Source organism: Ursus arctos, unplaced genomic scaffold (genome assembly GCF_023065955.2).
Source record: "Ursus arctos isolate Adak ecotype North America unplaced genomic scaffold, UrsArc2.0 scaffold_25, whole genome shotgun sequence".
NCBI lineage: Eukaryota > Metazoa > Chordata > Mammalia > Carnivora > Ursidae > Ursus > Ursus arctos.
The window spans coordinates 8,976,056-8,993,831 of NW_026622930.1; the positions used below are offsets into that span (position 1 = coordinate 8,976,056).

Sequence of the window (17,776 nt, forward strand, 5' to 3'; positions counted from 1 at the left end):
TAGCATCTTCCATTTTCCACTTGGTGAAGACTCGTTAAGCATACAGGGGGGAAAAAAGTATTAATTAACTTCTGGAAAGAACATTTCTGTTTCTGTAGAGCTCAGTGATTCCTTCCCCACTGAGGCTCTCTGGCGACGGAGAGGAGGTCAGCGGGATTCGGGAACATCTGAGCGAGATTCTTCAGTCGGCAGCCCTCCCCTAGTCCTACTATTCTGGAGAGGTTTCCTACGCTGCTGATGTTGCCCCACCGATCTTCTCATCATTTCATTGCTCAGATGAACCCTAAGGGTATGTAGGCAGATCTAAGGAAAAGCAAAAAAAAAAAAAAAAAGGCAAAATTATGTTCAAGCACCGACTGTGCTCTGGAGTGACGGTGGGGAAGAGTTGTGCAGTCGTGTGTGTGCCCCAAGGTCGCAACCTTGGCCCCTCGCCTCCTCACGGCAGCTCAGGGGAGACCTTGAGCCTTCTTTCTAGTGTCCACACTTCCATTTGCAAAACAAGGTCACTTGGCTGAGTCCCAACCTCCTCCGGGGGTCCGCAGAAACTCTTAGTTGAGAGCTGACATCAAGGTATTGATGGGATGCAGGGCAGAATTCAGGTCATAAAAAGCCTTCTTGTGAGAACGATCGGCTTTTCTTTCCCTGAAGCCCTGAGCTCTGTGGCGGGCTGGGAGCGGTCTGCTACCCCGATGGGGCGGTCTCCAGTGAAGTGGGGGTATGGCTCCCACTTTCCTTTCCTTTCTTCTGGATCCCAACCCCTCTGGGGGAGGGATGGCGGCAGGGACACGGAAGGTCAATGCTACACACGTCAGTCTGTTCTTGGAGCTTCTTCAAGAGGCACTCAAGCCAAGTCCACAGAAGCCTCTAGAACAGCTGTGGGGAATGAGCCCGCCCTCCTTCCTTGTCACTCTTGCATTCTTCCTCCTGCTTCTGCCACTGGGAAGTTGCCATTCCAACAGACGTCCTGCTGAAGGCCCTGGGGATGAACGAAGGCCTCTGGGGATCCAAAGGCCCCTGGTGACAGGATGGGCTTTCTTCCCAGGAGCCACCGTAAACCTCACCTCCAGCTTTGCCTCCGCAGTCTCAGGACGGACGAACACCGCATCTTACAGAAAGATACCGGAGGGGCCCCTGGATGGCTCAGGCGGTTAAGCGACCGACTCTTGATTTCGGCTCAGGTCATGATCTCAGGGTCGTGAGATCAAGCCCCGGGTCGAGTCGGGCTCCACGCTCAGCTGGGAGTCTGCTTCTCAGCCACGGCCCCCCCCTCCACCCCCTGCTCACGCTCTCTAATAAATCTTAATAATAATATAAAAACCCATACCATATACTGGAAGAATCCCTGCTGTGATTCCAATTATTCCTTTTTATAAAGACCTTATTTATTTTCATGTGCCAAATCTTATTTAATTCCAGCGTAGTTAACATAGTGTTATATTAGTTTTGGGTTACGATATAGCGATTCAGGACTTGCATACATTACTCAGTGCTCCTCAAGAAGTGTGCTCTTCAGCCCCTTCCCGTTTCACCCATCCCCCACCCGCCCCCCTCTGGCAACCACCTGTTTGTTCTCTATAGTTAAGAGTCTGGTTTGCTGCGTGTGGTTTTTTTGGTTTGTCTTCCCGCACCCCGCCTTGTTCTTTGTTTCTTAAATTCCACAGACTGGTGAGATCATATGGTATTTGTATTTCTCTGATTCACTTAGCATCATGCTCTCTAGATCCATCCATGGTGTTGTAAGTGGCAAAATTTCTTTCTTTTTTATGACTAATATTCCATTGTGTGTGTGTGTGTGTGTGCGTATCTTTATCCATCCATCTATCAATGGACACTTGGCTATTCGAAATAATGCTGCCATAAACACAGAGGTACATAGATCCTTTCAAATTCGTGTTTTTGTGTACTTTGGGTAAATACCCAGTGGTACAATTACCATAGGGTAGTTCTATCTTTAACTACACTAACCTCCATAGTGTTTTCCACAGTGGCTGCACCAGTTTGCATGCCCACCAACAGTGCAACATCCTCACCAACATTTGTTCTTGCTTGCGTTGTTGATTTTAACCATTCTGACAGATGTGAGGTGGTAAGTCACTGTGGTTGTGATTGGCACTGCCCTGCTGATGAGTGATGTTGAGCATCTGGTGTCATCTGGAGGTCTTCTTTGGACACCTGTCTGTTCATGTCTTCTGCCCATTTTTTAATTGGCTTGCTTTTTGGGTGTTGAGTTGTAGCAGTTCTTTATATATTTTGAATACTAACACTTTACTGGATATGTTGTATCTTCTCCTCCCATTCAGTAGGTTGCCTTTTAGTTGGTCGTTTCCTTTGCTGTGCAGAATTTGATGTAGTCCCAACAGTTTATTTTTGCTTTTATTTCCCTTGCCTCAGGAGATATATCTAAAAAGATATTGCTAAGGCCAATGTTAGAGAAATCATTGCCTGTGCTCTCTTCCAGGATTTTTATGGTTTCAGGTCTCAGATTTAGATCCTTAATCCATTTAGAGTTTATTTTTGTGTATGATGACAGGAAGTGGTCCGATTTCATTCTTCTGCATGTGGCTGTCCGATTTTCCCAACACCATTTGTTGAAGAGACTTCTTCCCATTGCATATTCTTTCCTGCTTTCTTGAAGATTAATTAGCCATATAATCGTGGGTTTATTTCTGGGTTTTCTATTTTGTTCCATTGATCTATGTGTCTATTTTTATGCCAGTACCACACTGCTGATCACTACAGCTTTGTAATATAATTTGAAATCTGAAATTGTGATACCTCCAGTTTTGTTTTTTTCTTTTTCAAGATTGCTAAATTGGTTGTTCAGGCTCTTCTGTGGTTCTGTACAAATTTCAGGATTGTTTGTTCTAATTCTGTGAAAAATGCTATTAGTACTTTGATAGGGATTGCATTAAATCTATAGATTGCTTTGGGTAGCATGGACATTTTAACAATATTTTTTCTTCCAACCCGTAAAGCATGGAATGTCTTTCCATTTGTTTGTGGTGCCTTCAATTTCTTTCATCAGTGGCTTAGAGTTTTCAGAGTACAAATCTTTCACCTACCTGCTTAAGTGTTACTCCTAGGTACTTTATTATTTTTGGTGCAATTGTAAAAGGGACTGTTTTCTTAACTTCTCTTTCTGCTGCTTCATTATTAGGGTATAGAAATGCAATGGATTTTGTATCCTGCGACCTTACTAAATTCCTTTATTAGTTCTAGTAGTTTTTTGGTGGAGTCTTTAGGGTTTTCTCTACATAGTATCATGTAAAGACTGTATTTTTTAAGAAATAAAATGCTGAGTGGATTCCTTTCTTTGGAGGCCTGCCAGTGATTTCTCCCTAGTTGATGGGAGTGCAGCTTGCCGAGTACCCGACTTTAGAGGGGAGAGAGCGGGGCTGCCTCCCCTAGCCACAGCCACCTCACTTGGGGACACGAACACCCAGGCCTCCAACTGCACCGTCAACACCACTGTGTTCACAATGCTTACCTCCCCTTGAGAAAGCAGACCATAGCTTGATGGCAATTTTTATGTCAAATTTAACCAAAGAGTATGAGAATCACTCTTAATTTCTAAAAAGAGAAGGTCACAGGCACTGAACATTCTTAGACTGCTACAGACTGAAGGTCTGTGTCCCCTCAACATTCCTATGTTGACACCTAACCCCCAGAGTGGTGGTTTGGGGGGGGGGGGGGACTTGGGGAGGTGAGTAGATGATGAGCGCAGGGTCCTCATGAATGGGATTTGTGCCCTTCTAAGAGAGAGCCCAGAGAGCTTCCTCCTGAGGACACAGGGAAGAGAGGCTGCCCATGAACCAGGCACAGGCCTCGCCAGACACCTCATCTGTTGGAGCCCTGAGCCTGGACTTCCAGCTTCCAGAACTTTAAGAAATAAACACGTGCTGTTTATAAGCCAGCCAGTCTGTGGGATTTTGTGACAGCAGCGCGAGCAGACTTACCGCCATTCAGAATTAACAACTCGCACACGGTATCCCTGGGTTGGCAGTTTATTTAAAAAAAAACACACCCCAGTTACCACATCTTCTTCCTTGGCCATCACTGTTCTCAACAGAAGAAGCTACGAAAAATCGGGGGGCGGGGGGGGAGATATATTATCTTTGCCGACTGACACATTTGCCGAGGATTCATGAATAATGGTGATTCAAAAGCTCCTGGTTTTACTCCTGAATCAGGCAAAGAGCAAATGACAATATAAGAACAGATTTTGTTTACAACAATATCATAATACGACATTGAATTATTACAGTGCAGTGGTTATAATTAGGTTCACAATCGAATATTCGCAGCCCAAACCCCAGACACACTAAAATCACCCAACTGCTTACAAACGGGAGCAATCCATGCAAGCAGCTGCCGTCTGAAGAGTGAAAATCAGAACCGGTAAGGCTTTGCTGGCAGTGGGTCTCCGCACCGACAGGCCCCTGCTGCTCGGGGAGGCCCCAGGCCGCCCTCACTTTGAGTCTTGGTCTTTCTTTTCATCCAAAAGGGCCGAGCGGATCCCCAGCTTTTTCAGTTCCTCCACCAGGTCCCCATTCTGGTGCATCTGCAGCAGAATGTCACAGCCCCCCACGAACTCGCCGTTGAGGTACACCTGCGGGATGGTGGGCCAATTGGAGTAGTCTTTAATGCCTGCAGGGAAAGAACATTTAGGTGTCATTTAAATGCTTAGAGCCGAAAATCCGTTTTCGACCCGCTCCTAGCAGAACAGCCGGTGTCCCTCCTCTGCGTCCCCCCATCCTTAGGGAACCAGGTGTCTGCCAGAGTAGGAGCTCTGGAGTCAACTGGATCAGTGTGTAAACCCTACCTTTTCCGGTTACAAACTGTGAGGCCCCCCACAAGTTGCTCAACTGCTCACCTGTTTCTATCCCCCACCTCACAAGGTTCTCGTGAGTGTCAGGCAGGTGAGGCTCTCACACGACAGCTGACAGACCGTGAACAGGGACTGATGGCGGAGGACCCGACTGGTGGATGTAAGTCACGCAAGATGTACAAAGCCATCATCTCCGTTCATCTGCCAGTCGTGGGTTCCGTGAAACGAAACTTCAATGCCAAGACTTCATTTTCAAACGGACTACTTAACATGGGTCCATCATGGTAAGTCTGCAGAATGAGGGAGGCCTCTCCTCAGGCTTTTCGCGCCTGTCTGGGCTGGTGACTGCCACCAAGATGCTGAGTCACTAGGTCTTATTTTTAGTAACCCTTTTACCCAGAGAACAATCTCTTTCCTCTGGACTGCAGCCCTCCGCGGGCCAGGCTGATGGGGCTCAGCACAGAATTCGCAGTGACTGAGGCAAGCGAGGAAAGACCCAAAGCTCGATTCAGGCCCATGTCCTGGGCCAGGCGCAGGGCCACAGGGCGAGAGGGACCCCCTCCCTGCTCTCACGAGCTGACAGCGCACGAGAAACCAACCAGAGTGCATGTGACCGGTCCTGCGTGCGAACCGTTCGCAGGACACACCGAGATCAGGCGCCTCCTAGAACAAGAGCAGCCTGTTCTGTTCAGCTCTGGACCATGAGGCTCGCGGTCTTAACAAAACAGTAGGAAGAAAATGTGGTTTCAATCGTAAGACAACAGATTACTCTTTCCTCACGGTCTTCCACACCATTCCGCCTCTTTTCTACAGACGAGAGACACTTTTACAAATATACCCATCCATAAAACATCTGTGTTGGTCCTATGAAAAACAGAGGATGATCAAAAGCATGACATCTGATAATTAATCACTATAGACCACACTGCTGTTTCTACACTTCTGCAGACAGGAAGGTGTTTTTAAATGGCCAAATGAACAGACAAAATACAACAGAAGTCAACAGATTCTTCAAACAAAATACAATAGTATGCAAATTAAAAATCGCCCAAGTGCTGGTTTTCATGTAAATAAACTAAAAATACGAAAACTGGTCCTTGATACCCTATCACTTATTACCAAACATTCATTTTCCAAATAAAATCACCAATTTGACTTATATCACAAGTCCTAAGATACAATGTGTTTTCCTCTTTTAAAAAAAGTCACTACCTTCTTAAAAAACAGTGCCTGTGCTCTCAACCAGAACACTGGAGAAGGCCCCCCACTGAGGGCTTATCTTTCTCCGCCAGACCTTCCCTCCGAGAAAGGGTTGCAATATCACAGGCCCCAAAAAGCACACCTTTTTTAAAACTTTTTTTGAATTGTAATTGACATATGACATTATCTTATTTCAGGTCTACAACATAATGACTTGACATCTGTATACGTCACAAAATGATCACCACAGTAAGTCTAGTTACCATCCATCACCACATGCAGTTACAAAGGTTTCTTCCTGTGACGAGAACTTTTGAGATCTATTCTCGTAAAAACTTTCAAATATGCAATACAGTGTCATTAACTACAGTCACCATGCTGTACTTTACAGCCCCAGAAAAGCATACTTCTAAGCCACTTTGGATATCTTAAAAGATAAATCAGCTAGAGGTATGGGGGTTACTAATAAAGGGAAAATTCTATTAACCATCAGAATGTCTTTGCAGTAACAAATAACTAATATATTAGAATATCTTGATGACTTCAAGTTTTCCATCTGGAATTCTGATATTTGGTGCTACATAGATGACTCGGCATAGAAGTCATAATTCTTTGAAACTTTCTTAACGAGCTTCCATATTGCGTGCATGAGCCATTTATGTGCATGAGTTTATATCTGGGTCTTTTTCAATTCGTAATACATTGTGTTAGGCCTTCCAAGACAACGAGTATCTACTGATCTTTTCAGTGAGTGCCTCCAATTTTTGAAACACACCAAAAATGAAAATAAATTTGCCATCTGAGGTCCACCCCAAACCACACACCCAATCCTACAAAGTAGTTTTTTTAAATAAAATCTTTGCAAAGTAAAATACTTTGCTCTCATCAATCATGTTTATTTTCATTACCACACTCAGTAAAAGCTTTAGGCTTGTCTTGTTCATGAAGCTTCACGTTGCTACAGCTCTCCTGTGCAGACTAGAGGGAAGAGGACAGGCCACGAGAATCAACTGTTACCATTAAAACCACCAAACAAGTGGGCTTTCCAACCATCCTGAACATCTGACACATACAGTCACATGCAAGGGAGAAAGACTCCTTCCAAAACCTGGGGCCAGGCTCTCTTGCCTAGTAACCTATGTTCCAAGAACCCTGCCTCAGAGCCCATGATGTATTGTGACAGTGGCCACAGTGCCTACTCGCTGATAGTTTATCAAAATTAAACTCACCTGCTTCTTTGGTTTTAGGGTAACAAGTGTTACAGGCAGCTGATCAAAAAACACTGTTTTCCATTTTTTGAAAGTCTGATTACAGGTTTAAATATTTAAAGAGATATCCAAGTGATTCCTACAGCACAAAGCAAGTAACTTCCAATAATAAAAGACCACTGTTCATAAGTTGAAAATGAAAATGAATCCTGTCAATTCACATATAATTGTTTAAACATAGCTAACTTCTCTCACTTTTTAATTTCCAAAAACTGCAACACACAGTGATAGTTCTTATAAATTTCATTTCAAATAACTCAGAATCAGAAACTCTTAAAAATTAGGAAGTCATATCCAAGAATGGGTTTTAATGGTAATCATATTTTACAGATGACAATGATTCAATTTGGAACAAAAAATATTGACTGCAAAGCCATGTAACAGGGTGACACTAGGATCTGGGAGTAAGGAAGGAGGCTGTCTTATAAGATCAGTTCTACAGATACCTACTGCCCCACCAAAAAAATGAATAGTCCAAAGCATCAAACCAGAGTGGGGGTGGGGGGCGAAGGGTATTAAAAGTTCCCTTCCAGAACTTTCAAGAGGGACTTTTCAAAATCCATCGCATTTCAGAACATGAGACTTTGTTCCCAGTTTGGACAACAAATGATAGCCATAATTGTAAGTTCTCCTTTTTCCCTGGTAGATTTTCACCATAGGAGGAGGTTCGGAATTTGATGCAGATTAATTCTGCCTTGGGCAAGTCACACCGCCTCCTCTGGCTTCCCAACTGAGAGAATGACGTCAGCACCACAGGAGATCATCTGAGCTCACCGCAACGGAGAGGCAGACCCTCAAGGGGCCAGTGACAGAGTGAATGGAGCACTGGCTTCAGAGTCAGCCGGCTGTGGCTTGCCAGCTTGTAAATACATCCTCAGATAAATCTGCTCATCTCTTAGCCTCAGTTTCCCTACCTGTGAAGTGGGAATAACTATATGTCTCACGGGTTTATTAAGAAGATGAAATGAGATCTAACTGGTGATGGGATTAAACTCCCACAGTTCCAGGTGCATGTTCTCTTCACTGTGACGTCCCCTATGCCACCCTTTGGTCATGTTTCTCTGAGAAATACACGCAATGGGGAAGAATGCAGGAAATATACCGATCCTGTCTGCCGTGCAGCAGGAAAATACTCATTTGCTGAGCTAAGGGTTACTGATTTTCATATTCTTTAAGTATTTTACACACATAACCTCACTTAACCTTTGCATAATTTTCTCTCTTTTACAGATGAAGAAACCAACGCTCAGGGAGGTTATTTGACCAAAGTCACAGTGCTGGCAAATGGTGGAGCCTGGATTTCTATCCAGGTTTCTAGGAGTCCGAAGGCCAGGTTCTAGACCGGCAGAGGTGGCCTCTGGCCTGTGGCTGGCATGTCACCCCTGCCCATGAACGTACACTGCATGTGTATCCACGACACGTGGGACTGTTTCGTACCTTTAACACAAATGGCATCGTGCCATAGTTACCTTTTTTGCAATTGACTTCATGACCACACACAGTATTCTTTGAGATACAGTCATACGGAATACACCTAGATCTCGTTCGTTTTAGCCACAAGTTCGTTTTCCATCATGTGACTACACTGCAGTTCGTTTATCTAGTCTGCTAATAGACCAAGATCCTCTCTTGCCAATTTGTCATTATTACAGGCAATGTATCGATGAATAGAACCGTATCTGTCTTCTAACTCAAATGCAGGGGTCTTCCTCTCTGGAGAATGGGGTGGCAAACAATGGCCTTTGGGCCATAGGTGGTCCACTTCCTGTCTTTGTAAATAAAGTTTTATTGGGACTTGGCCAAACCCATCCGTCACATACCGTTCCTGACTGCTTTCACGCCACAGCGGCAGAGTGGAATCCACACAGACTGGAGTGTTTACTCTCTGGCCCTTTACAAAGGAAGTCTGTCAACCCCCACTCTAGACTGTATACCAGGAGTGAAGCAGCTGGGTCTTCAGCTATGTTCACCTTCAACTTGACCCGGTACTGACAGTTACTCCTCCAAAGTGCTGGTACCATTTTACACTCTCACCTGCAGCACGTAACACCTTCACCACACAAGCCCAGAAACAGCACTCGTTAATCGGACTTCTAACATTTGCCGGTGTCATGGATTTGTTTCTGTTGCCTTAAACTCCCTGATACGGAAAAGGCCGAACATGTTTTCAAATGCTTAATGAACATTCAACTACAGGATAATGGCTATTCATTCAACAGACACTGCTTTTGATGCAAGGAATACAATGGTGATCTGAACAGGCAGAAATTTACGAGTGTTTATGTTTTTAAGAGCATGGAACAGAGTTTAAAAGAAGTATCAATAAAAGAAGTATTTACTTATTCATTAAAACAATCACTGAGGGGCACCTGGGTGGCTCAGTCAGTTAAGCGTCCGACTGGTTAAGTGTCTGACTCTTGGTTTCGGCTCAAGCCAGGATCTCAGGGTCCTGGGATCCAGCGCTGCGCTGGGCTCCAGGCTGGGCAAGGAGCCTGCTTAGGATTCTCTCTCCCTCTGCCCCTCCCCCTACTTTAGTGCACATGTGCTTTCTCTCTTTCTCAAAATAAATAAAATCTCTAAAAAAAAAAAAAAATCACTGAAAGCTTGCTCTGCATAGGCAATATACAGGGTACTCACACAGTGGCATAAGACATGTTCCCTGCCCTCGGGAGGGCAAAACACTATGCCCAGACATGCATGATCTCAAATGCGTTTTTTTAAAAAAAGGATTAGAAACTAGATCCAAATGTTAATAATGGTGGATATGGAATTACAGGTAATTTCCCTTTTCTTTATTACCTCAGCGTTCCCAAGTTTCTTCAATGAGCATGTTACGTTTATAACAGAAAATGAAAGAGATTCTTTGTTAGACCAGGATTAGGATATGCAGACATCTGTCTACTGGGACCCAGTCCCTCTGTGGCCACCTTCTGTGTGTCTTCCAGATCAACAGGAGAAAAGACCTGAGGAAGACCTCCCAGTCATCTTTGCTCCCTGGGTCACAGGCTGAGACCTCTCTGCATCACACTTCTGGGACCCGGCACCCAGAACAAGTAGAGAGCGTCTGCGGCTGTTCCTCGGGCTTTGGGCCCTTTATAAAGCTCTGGCACGAGACAAAAGGAAAGGCAATTTTGCGGAAGCCCCTCTCCAGTTACAAGCAGTGACCTTGGGCCTTGGAAAGGTACATAACTGTATCTTTGGCTAGCAAAAGCAAGCATCAGACAGCCTGTCAGCTTCTCTTGGTAAAACTCAAGGGTGCAGAGTGCAAAGACATGAAGAGTCTTCATGTTTTTATAAAGTCTTACCCTGACTAAACTGATCCCCACTGTGGGAACGTGCTCCCACCACCCGCCCCAGTCTGAAGGCTAACACTTGCATGCATGCTTGTTTTTCTAAGCCACAAAAGAGGTGTGTGCTATGTCCAATATATATGCAACACATTTATTGACCAGTAATCTGGTATGAAACAAACTGGGAATGAAAATGATGAAACTCAATGCTCAAGAAATTTAAGGGCTAAATTCCTGCTGCTATTGCTTAAACACCTGAATGTGAGACTGGAAGCCAGCTGCATCCTGAAAGACAGGAACCTAAGTGCTATGAGTAAACCTTCTTATTTCTGCCCGTACTTTCTTCTTACACTCCAGCATACCCCATCTCCAGTTATATTAAACCGGAGAACATGGGATGCCTGGGTGGCTCCGTCAGTTAACCAATTGCTCAGGTCACGATCTCAGGGTCGTGGGATCGAGCCCTGAGTCAGGCTCCTTACTCAGCAGGGAATCTACTTGAGAATTCTCTCTCCCTCTCTCTCTCTCTGCCCCCTCCCCACCAAGCATGCATGCTGTCTCTCTCACAAATAAATAAATTTCTTTAAAAAGACTGGTGTTGTGAGTTGAATGGTGATCCCCAAAAAGATATGTTCAAGTCCTAATTTCTCTCCCTTCTGTGCTCTCTCTCTAAAATAAATAATCTTAAAATAAAATAAAATAAAAATAAACAGAAGAGAAACCACAAACCAAAGACCCTCAAAACCTTACACTAAGCAAGCTATCAATGACATGACTTTTTATTAACAGCCCTACTAGACATCTGCAGGACCTGTGGCAAGGCCCCCGCTGAAAGATTGCAGAGCAGTTTCCCCTATCTTATCGTTGAAGCAGAGCAGCCGCTGCTGGGGGAAGGCTGCAGCCCCTCCTTGTACATAAAAAACATCCCAGGGCCTAGCGACGGGTGGCAGTCTTGCAGGAAAACAAATAAGGATCAGGAGCCCGATACAGGGCAGTATCACATAGAGCTGGTAATCTTAACCTGCTTTCCCTCCTTCTTTCCACCCACCCAAACCGAGAGTTTCCCAGGGACTCATCTGGGGAAAAAAATACTTACTCTGAGAACCATAAAGTCCAAAAGATAAAATAGCTCCCGTTGAGTGGGTGCCTTCCGTGTGCCAGAGAGAATGATGGGCACTTTCTACAAAGTTTTACTTTCTCTTTTTTTCCCTCATAAAAGCTTTGTCAAGTTTAATTTCATTATCCTCCTTTTACTGAAAAGGAAAATGCAGTCATGTGACTTGTTTAAGGGTGCCCGGCTGATTGGCTGCAGCGGGATTCCAACCCCAAGCCTTTCCCCCACACCAGCCTGTCCGGTCAAGGAGGGAGGACTAGAATTGATCATTTCAACTGCAGAACAACAGTCCTAAGTACATAACAAAATGCAGAATTCTAAATGTAGAAGAACAGGGAACCTGGTGCCTGGTAAAACTGTTTTTAGAACACTGTAACTAAAGAACAGCACTAGGCTCAGGGAGATGCCAGGACTCCGTCACTGGAGGTCTCTAACTGGAATGCAGCAGACTAAGCCACCGTCTAGGAGGTACAGGGACAGCCTCCCCATTTCTCCACCAACTCTGACCAAGGATCCTAGCCAAGGAGCAGATCCATGTACTTCTCTGGCCCTGTCCTCCTTCCCCACTGAGATACAGGTAAGGCTCCTGGCATGGTGCTCAGCAGAAAAGGTACTCTTAGCTGTCAGGGCCCTCCCTCCTTCCCCTGAGCCAGCGACAAGCCTCAGGAACTGCTGCATCTGGCCCCACACCGATTGGCCCCAAGTTCCTCGAGCTCCAAGCCTGAGTTAGCCAGGAACCAGGGATCACTGCTCACCCCTCTCCCCACCAGCCTCTCCAAGCCCTAGCCCCCACAAATCCCACGCCGTCCTCGAGTACCTAAAAACAAAATTCATGGCTTTTTTTTTCCACACCAAGCGATCCCTACTAAGACCAGTCCAAAAGCTGCGCCCACCCTCTCCTTTTAGCAACAATAGGGGATGGTTCTTGACACCCCCAGCGCTGAGGCACCAGGCTAGGCTCTGACCCCACCAGCCTCTAACAAGAGCAACTTCGGCCCTCTCTCTACCATCAACAGCACCAGCTCCTTATCCACGAGACAGGCCAACTCCCTCAACGTGTCCCCCAAAATGCCTACCTTCTAGTGGTTCTTACCACCACCCCTCCGGGTCCCCCTTCCCCACCACTCTCCTCGGACCGAGCCTGAGCGATCTGGCCCCAAGAGGCCTCTCTCGGCTCAGCGTGGGGACCGGTGAACCGCTAGGACTTAGCCAGTGCCCAAGTTGGCAAGAGTACCAGATGCCCAGATCCTCAAGACCCGCTTCAAGTCAATCATGTCTCCGCCGCACCTCGAATACCGAGCAGTAGCCCGGGCCCCGATCCCGCTCGAACCCCCAGACACAGCTTGTGCAGCACACCCCAGCCCCGCCGAGCGGCCTCCGCCCGTCGCCCCCCACCCGGCGGGCCCTGACCTTGCCGGAGCTGGGGGTCGTCCAGCACGTTGTAGGCCGCGTAGTCGCGAACGCCGTGCAGCCGCAGGATCTGCACCACCGCGTTGCTGAAGCCGCACTGGGGCTGCTCCGGAGTCCCCTTGAGGAAGACCACCACCTTGTCCTTCTTCACCAGCGCGTCCAGCTGCTCCGCCGAGCCGCCCCCGCCGCCGCCCGAGCCCGCCGCCCGCAGGCCTGGGCCCCACAGGCCGCCGCCGCCCGCGCCGCGCCCCCAGCGGAGCAGAGTCGCCGCCGCCCGGCCCAGGGATCCGCTCATCCCCGCAAGCTCGCCGGAGCCCTCGACTGCCCGGGACGTCGGCTCGCCCCCCGGAGCCTTCCCCGGGCCCGCGGCAGCCCGGCCCGCCCCCCGGAGGATCTCATTGGGCCGGCTCCGAACTGCAACCCGTGATTGGACAACGCTAGCCCGCACTTACTCGACTTTACCAATCATGTGGCTCGTCCGGCCCGACAGATTGGAGGCGGTCCTTAAACGAGCCGCATCCTACAGCCCTACTATTGGCCGCTGGCGATCACTTTGTCAGTTGATTGGAGAGATTGAATGTCCATCAGCGTCACGCTCCGCGGCAAGGAGAGGCGAAACGAGGGGGAAGACGACTTCCCTCCGGAGGGTGGACGGGCCTGCTGGGATACTCCCGGATGACTGGGGAAGGCAGTGGGCGGGTTTCGGCGTTCCGCGGAACGCCGGGAAGGGGTCACTTCCAGGCGACGGTTCCGGTTCCGGTGTAGACAGTGGCTGAGTTGCTGTGGCAACGCGGTAGCCTGGCGTGGGGTTCCGGCCTCAGGGTCCGCGGGGGTGCTGGAGCTGGCCTGGGTCCGCCCTTCCCAACCCAGGTGAGCGATCTCGGTGCCTCCGTAAGGCTGCGGCCGAAAGCGGCCGTTCGTGGCGGGGACTGGCTGGGGCCGGGCTCTCGCGGCCGGGGCTCCCGGGTGGAGTCGGGGGCCACGTGTCCCGGCCGTCCCTCGGCCCCGCCGCCCGCGTGGGAGTAGAGGCCCACACCCGGCCCACGATTATTTCTCCAAAATAACTATTATTTAGGAAGTGTGTAAGGTGCCCTGATGTGCGTGATCCGCTCCGGGTTTGGGGCTTCGTGAACTTTGCAGCCCACTTAAGTTCTTTGGGCCTAAGGCCCAGGAAGGCTTTGTTGAATGGGGAGCTAGGAGGGAATTGGTTCGCTGGACAGACGTCTTCAGGGCTTGCCGGGGACGGTGCCAGCGCGGGATGTCCAGAGAGATTTGGTGCCCAAAGCTGGTAGCCAGCGGGGGAACTGAGAAGCAGGTACAGAGGAGGGCTCACTGCTTTCTCTGTTCTCCATTGTACGTATTGCTCCTTGACTTGTATTCATTAGCTGGTTTATTGATTTCCCTCCCAGGCACTGGAATTAACTCACTGCTGTATCCTCAGTACCTAGAGCAGTGCTTGGGAGGTGGCAGGTGCGCCGGTTCCGGAAGATCGGGATTCGAGTGAAATCCATACAAGATCTGTAGTCTTGGCGCCGCGCAGGGTTGGTGGTACCCTGGGGCACACCAGACTTGCAGAAAAAGCATACTCCAGAGGAAGCTGAGGCATGACTGCTCAAGAGCCAGCGGTTCTATGTGCAATTTTCCTCTGATAGTCCCGGGTACTGTTGCCACGGTGATAATGGCTGTGCCGTGTCGTTATCTATCCACCAACAGTAAGAGAAGCTTTGCAGTCGAGATATTGTTTAACAGACGGAGTGGTTTCTGTTGGACACTAAGTACTGCTACAAATTGCTTAAAAAAAAAAAAAAGTATTTTAAAAATTGTTGCTGGAGGTGACCTGCTTCTGTTTTTGAGGTTCTCAAATTTAAAACCAGAAAATTAATACGGGTGCTGTTAGCAAGTACTCTTGCAAGTAATCATTCAGCATGAAACTTGAACCCTAGCAAATTGAGAATAAACTCAAAATACTACTCAGAAGTGCTCCTCAGTGACCTATTTATTTCATCCTCACTGATGCTATGGATGTGTGATAGTTTTCTAATGGGGGACCCAAAATTGATCAGCTCCGTAAAGAATCCTTTTTCGTTTCTCCCCCAGGTTCATGGATTCCAGGTAAATCAGAGGAACAAGTGTCCTGAAGTGTGGGGGTGCTGAAGCCCAGACGTGTTGCAGAAGACCGGCACTTACATCAGAGAATAGATATTTCCCAAATCACCTAACTTTTCCTCAGGCTTATGTTATAGTACGTTTGGGTTTGTTTGGGTTTTTAAAAATAAACGTTGATAATTTGATCCTGAAAATCTCAGGGTGTTCGTTGCCTACTCTAAACCGTCTGATGTGTTTTTGTATTGACTGGAATAGAGAGAAGAGCTCGCAGACTTATATTCTGAAGAGGCAGAGATGTGGGACAGTGACGGGGAGCAGCATATCCCTTCCCTAGTGTGTAACAGTGGCTTGGAAGCGTAGTTGTCTTTCTTAGTTATCAGACATTTTATTAAATGGAGAATAGAGCTGTTGTTAAAGATGACGAGTAAACCTTGAGTGGGAAGAATATAGAGCCTGTGCTCTTCGAACCTACAGTAAATAGAGTTGCTGTGTGCAGTGGAGCCTAAGAACATAGGGGAAACCTCAGGATATGGGAAAGCATGCCTGTGCTCCTTCTGGACGCTCAGTGGGCAGCTTTGATAGCATGATCGAAGGCAGGAAGATAGATAGCTAAACCAAAGAAATTAAAATAGATCTAAATTTTAAGTTTTTACCAAAGCAACCGAAAATATAAAATACTATGTATGTTGAACATGTTCCTTTCTGTCTTTAATTTAAAAAGCACTCTTGGAGTGTTGGCTCCAGGCATTGTGAATTAAAGCACAAGGGTGGCTCAGTCAGTTGAGCATCCAACTCTTGATATCGGCTCGGGTCACGATCTCTGGGTTGTGAGATCGAGCCCCATGTCAGGCTCTACATGGAGTCTGCCTGAGATTCTCTCTGCCCCTCCCCCTGTTCTTGCTCACTCTAAATAAATAAGTAAATAAATAAAATCTTAAAGAAGTGAAAAAAATGGTGTTCAAAATATTTCTTCCAAAGCATCAAACTCTTATGTATGATTTGGCATTTTAGTTTTGAGGCTTCCCTGTAGAAATCCTATAATGACTGAAACACTATATTGCATACCTGACCCCCATATAACACTATAAGTTAACTATATTGGAATTCAGAGAAAAAAAAATTCTATAATGAAAACATGACAAAAATATACTTGTTACACAGTTGTCAGAAATCTGCACGTATACTCCAATGTGTTGGGTGTTTTGAACACATAAGTCAGTAATCATTATCAGTTTTGTGATCTCTCCCACCTGGGCATTAGTGAGAAGGTGGGGGTGGGAAGTACACAGAAACTGCTTTGAATCCTGGGATTTGGGTCACAAAGTTTAATTAGACCGCAAACTAAATAATCATGCCATGTATAAACATGCTGACTCAAGCATCCTAAAAATGTTTTTCTCCCTGTACTTTTTTATAGATAAGGTTTTACTATATTTGGCGGAATCTCTCCTTTCTACCCACCCCTCCAAAAGCAAGTTCACCGTTGAACCTATGGTTAAATACCTTAACAAACTTGAGCTAGTTTGTTCATATATATCAGCCCTCAATGAAGTCAGGATTATTGAGCCTAAGACGATCCATTATTTGAACACTCAGCATTATTTCTGTCCATACCCTGACTTCAGTCTTGAAGTGTCTGCTTCATTCCTGCCAAGAGGGTGTGTTTGTGTGCCTAGCACATGTGATACAGACGTGGTAGGCCCAAACCGGCCAGAGCATTCTGTGTCATCTTAAGAGAAAAGTGGCTGCTTGGACTGCGCAGGGGGTTGAGCCACCCAATATTCCTGAGCTAAATAGCATTTGAGACCCAGAGTTCCATAGACGTGAGCTGGGACCTGAACCCTTTCTCAGCGGTGCACTTAGCTATTATCTAGTAATTTTAGAGACAATCATGGAATTCGCTTCATTCCCCAGCTCCCCTAAAAATAGTGCAACGTGTGAGAAACCAAGGCAATGCCCAGCCCTCTGAGCATTTTTGCCAAGATAGAAATGCCTTTTGGATTCTTACTGCCTCTATCCGACAAGACAGCTGGTCTTACAAATACTGCTCTGGCCATGGGAGTGGCTTCGGTTGTGCTATTCTCTTTCCCACCTTACATAGGCTCGGCCTAGAGACAGGAAGGCAGGCCTCCTCAGGGCCCCCTTCCACTGGTCCTGCTCTTGTCTGGGTGAAATAAAGAGAAACGGTGTGCGGTAAAATGAGTTAGCTGAGTCTGGAACAGACCGTGGGAGATGCAGGTGGAAATGGATTCTCCGAAGAAGCATTTATGAGAAGCCTGGATGCCACAGCAGCACCTGATTCTGTCCTGGGATTTGGACCGCAGACGTGTGAGGGCCGGGCCCTAGTGCTGACATCACTTAGACTTCCAAGTTCCTTCTCTTGGGGGTTTTCCACCCTTCCTAGCTTCCCCTTCCTGGGTTTGTGAAAATTGTGTTTGCGATGTCTGCAAAAGGTCATGTCTATTCCAAGATGTCTTTATATGAGGGCTGCAGAGTTTTAAAAAATCCATTTGTACTGCCTTCTGCTCCTGAACAATTACCCCCCTAATAATACCATTTT

At 46.9% G+C, this 17,776-nt stretch overlaps 1 protein-coding gene and 1 non-coding gene across 2 annotated transcripts; one reads left to right on the top strand and one right to left on the bottom strand.

The window, feature by feature from the left end:
• Positions 1-1,640: 1,640 nt before the first annotated feature.
• On the bottom strand, positions 1,641-13,475 carry GLRX5 (glutaredoxin 5). Its single transcript, XM_026515360.4, has 2 exons — positions 13,111-13,475; positions 1,641-4,647 (listed from the first exon to the last, which is right to left on the bottom strand). The coding sequence occupies exons 1-2, from the start codon at positions 13,403-13,405 to the stop codon at positions 4,469-4,471; spliced, it is 474 nt and encodes a 157-aa protein (XP_026371145.3). The 5' UTR covers positions 13,406-13,475; the 3' UTR covers positions 1,641-4,468.
• Positions 13,476-14,625: 1,150 nt separating this feature from the next.
• Positions 14,626-14,899, top strand: LOC113267436 (small Cajal body-specific RNA 13). Its single transcript, XR_003320785.1, has one exon. It is a non-coding gene; the product is annotated as a small Cajal body-specific RNA 13 (non-coding RNA).
• The last annotated feature ends 2,877 nt before the right edge of the window (positions 14,900-17,776 follow it).

Bases quoted from the DNA above. Each gene is read 5' to 3' on its own strand.
- GLRX5 (XM_026515360.4), bottom strand. From the start codon at position 13,405: ATGAGCGGATCCCTGGGCCGGGCGGCGGCGACTCTGCTCCGCTGGGGG. The intron at 4,648-13,110 runs GTCAGGGCCCGC...CTTTCCCTGCAG, and splicing joins CGACCCCCAGCTCCGGCAAG to GCATTAAAGACTACTCCAAT.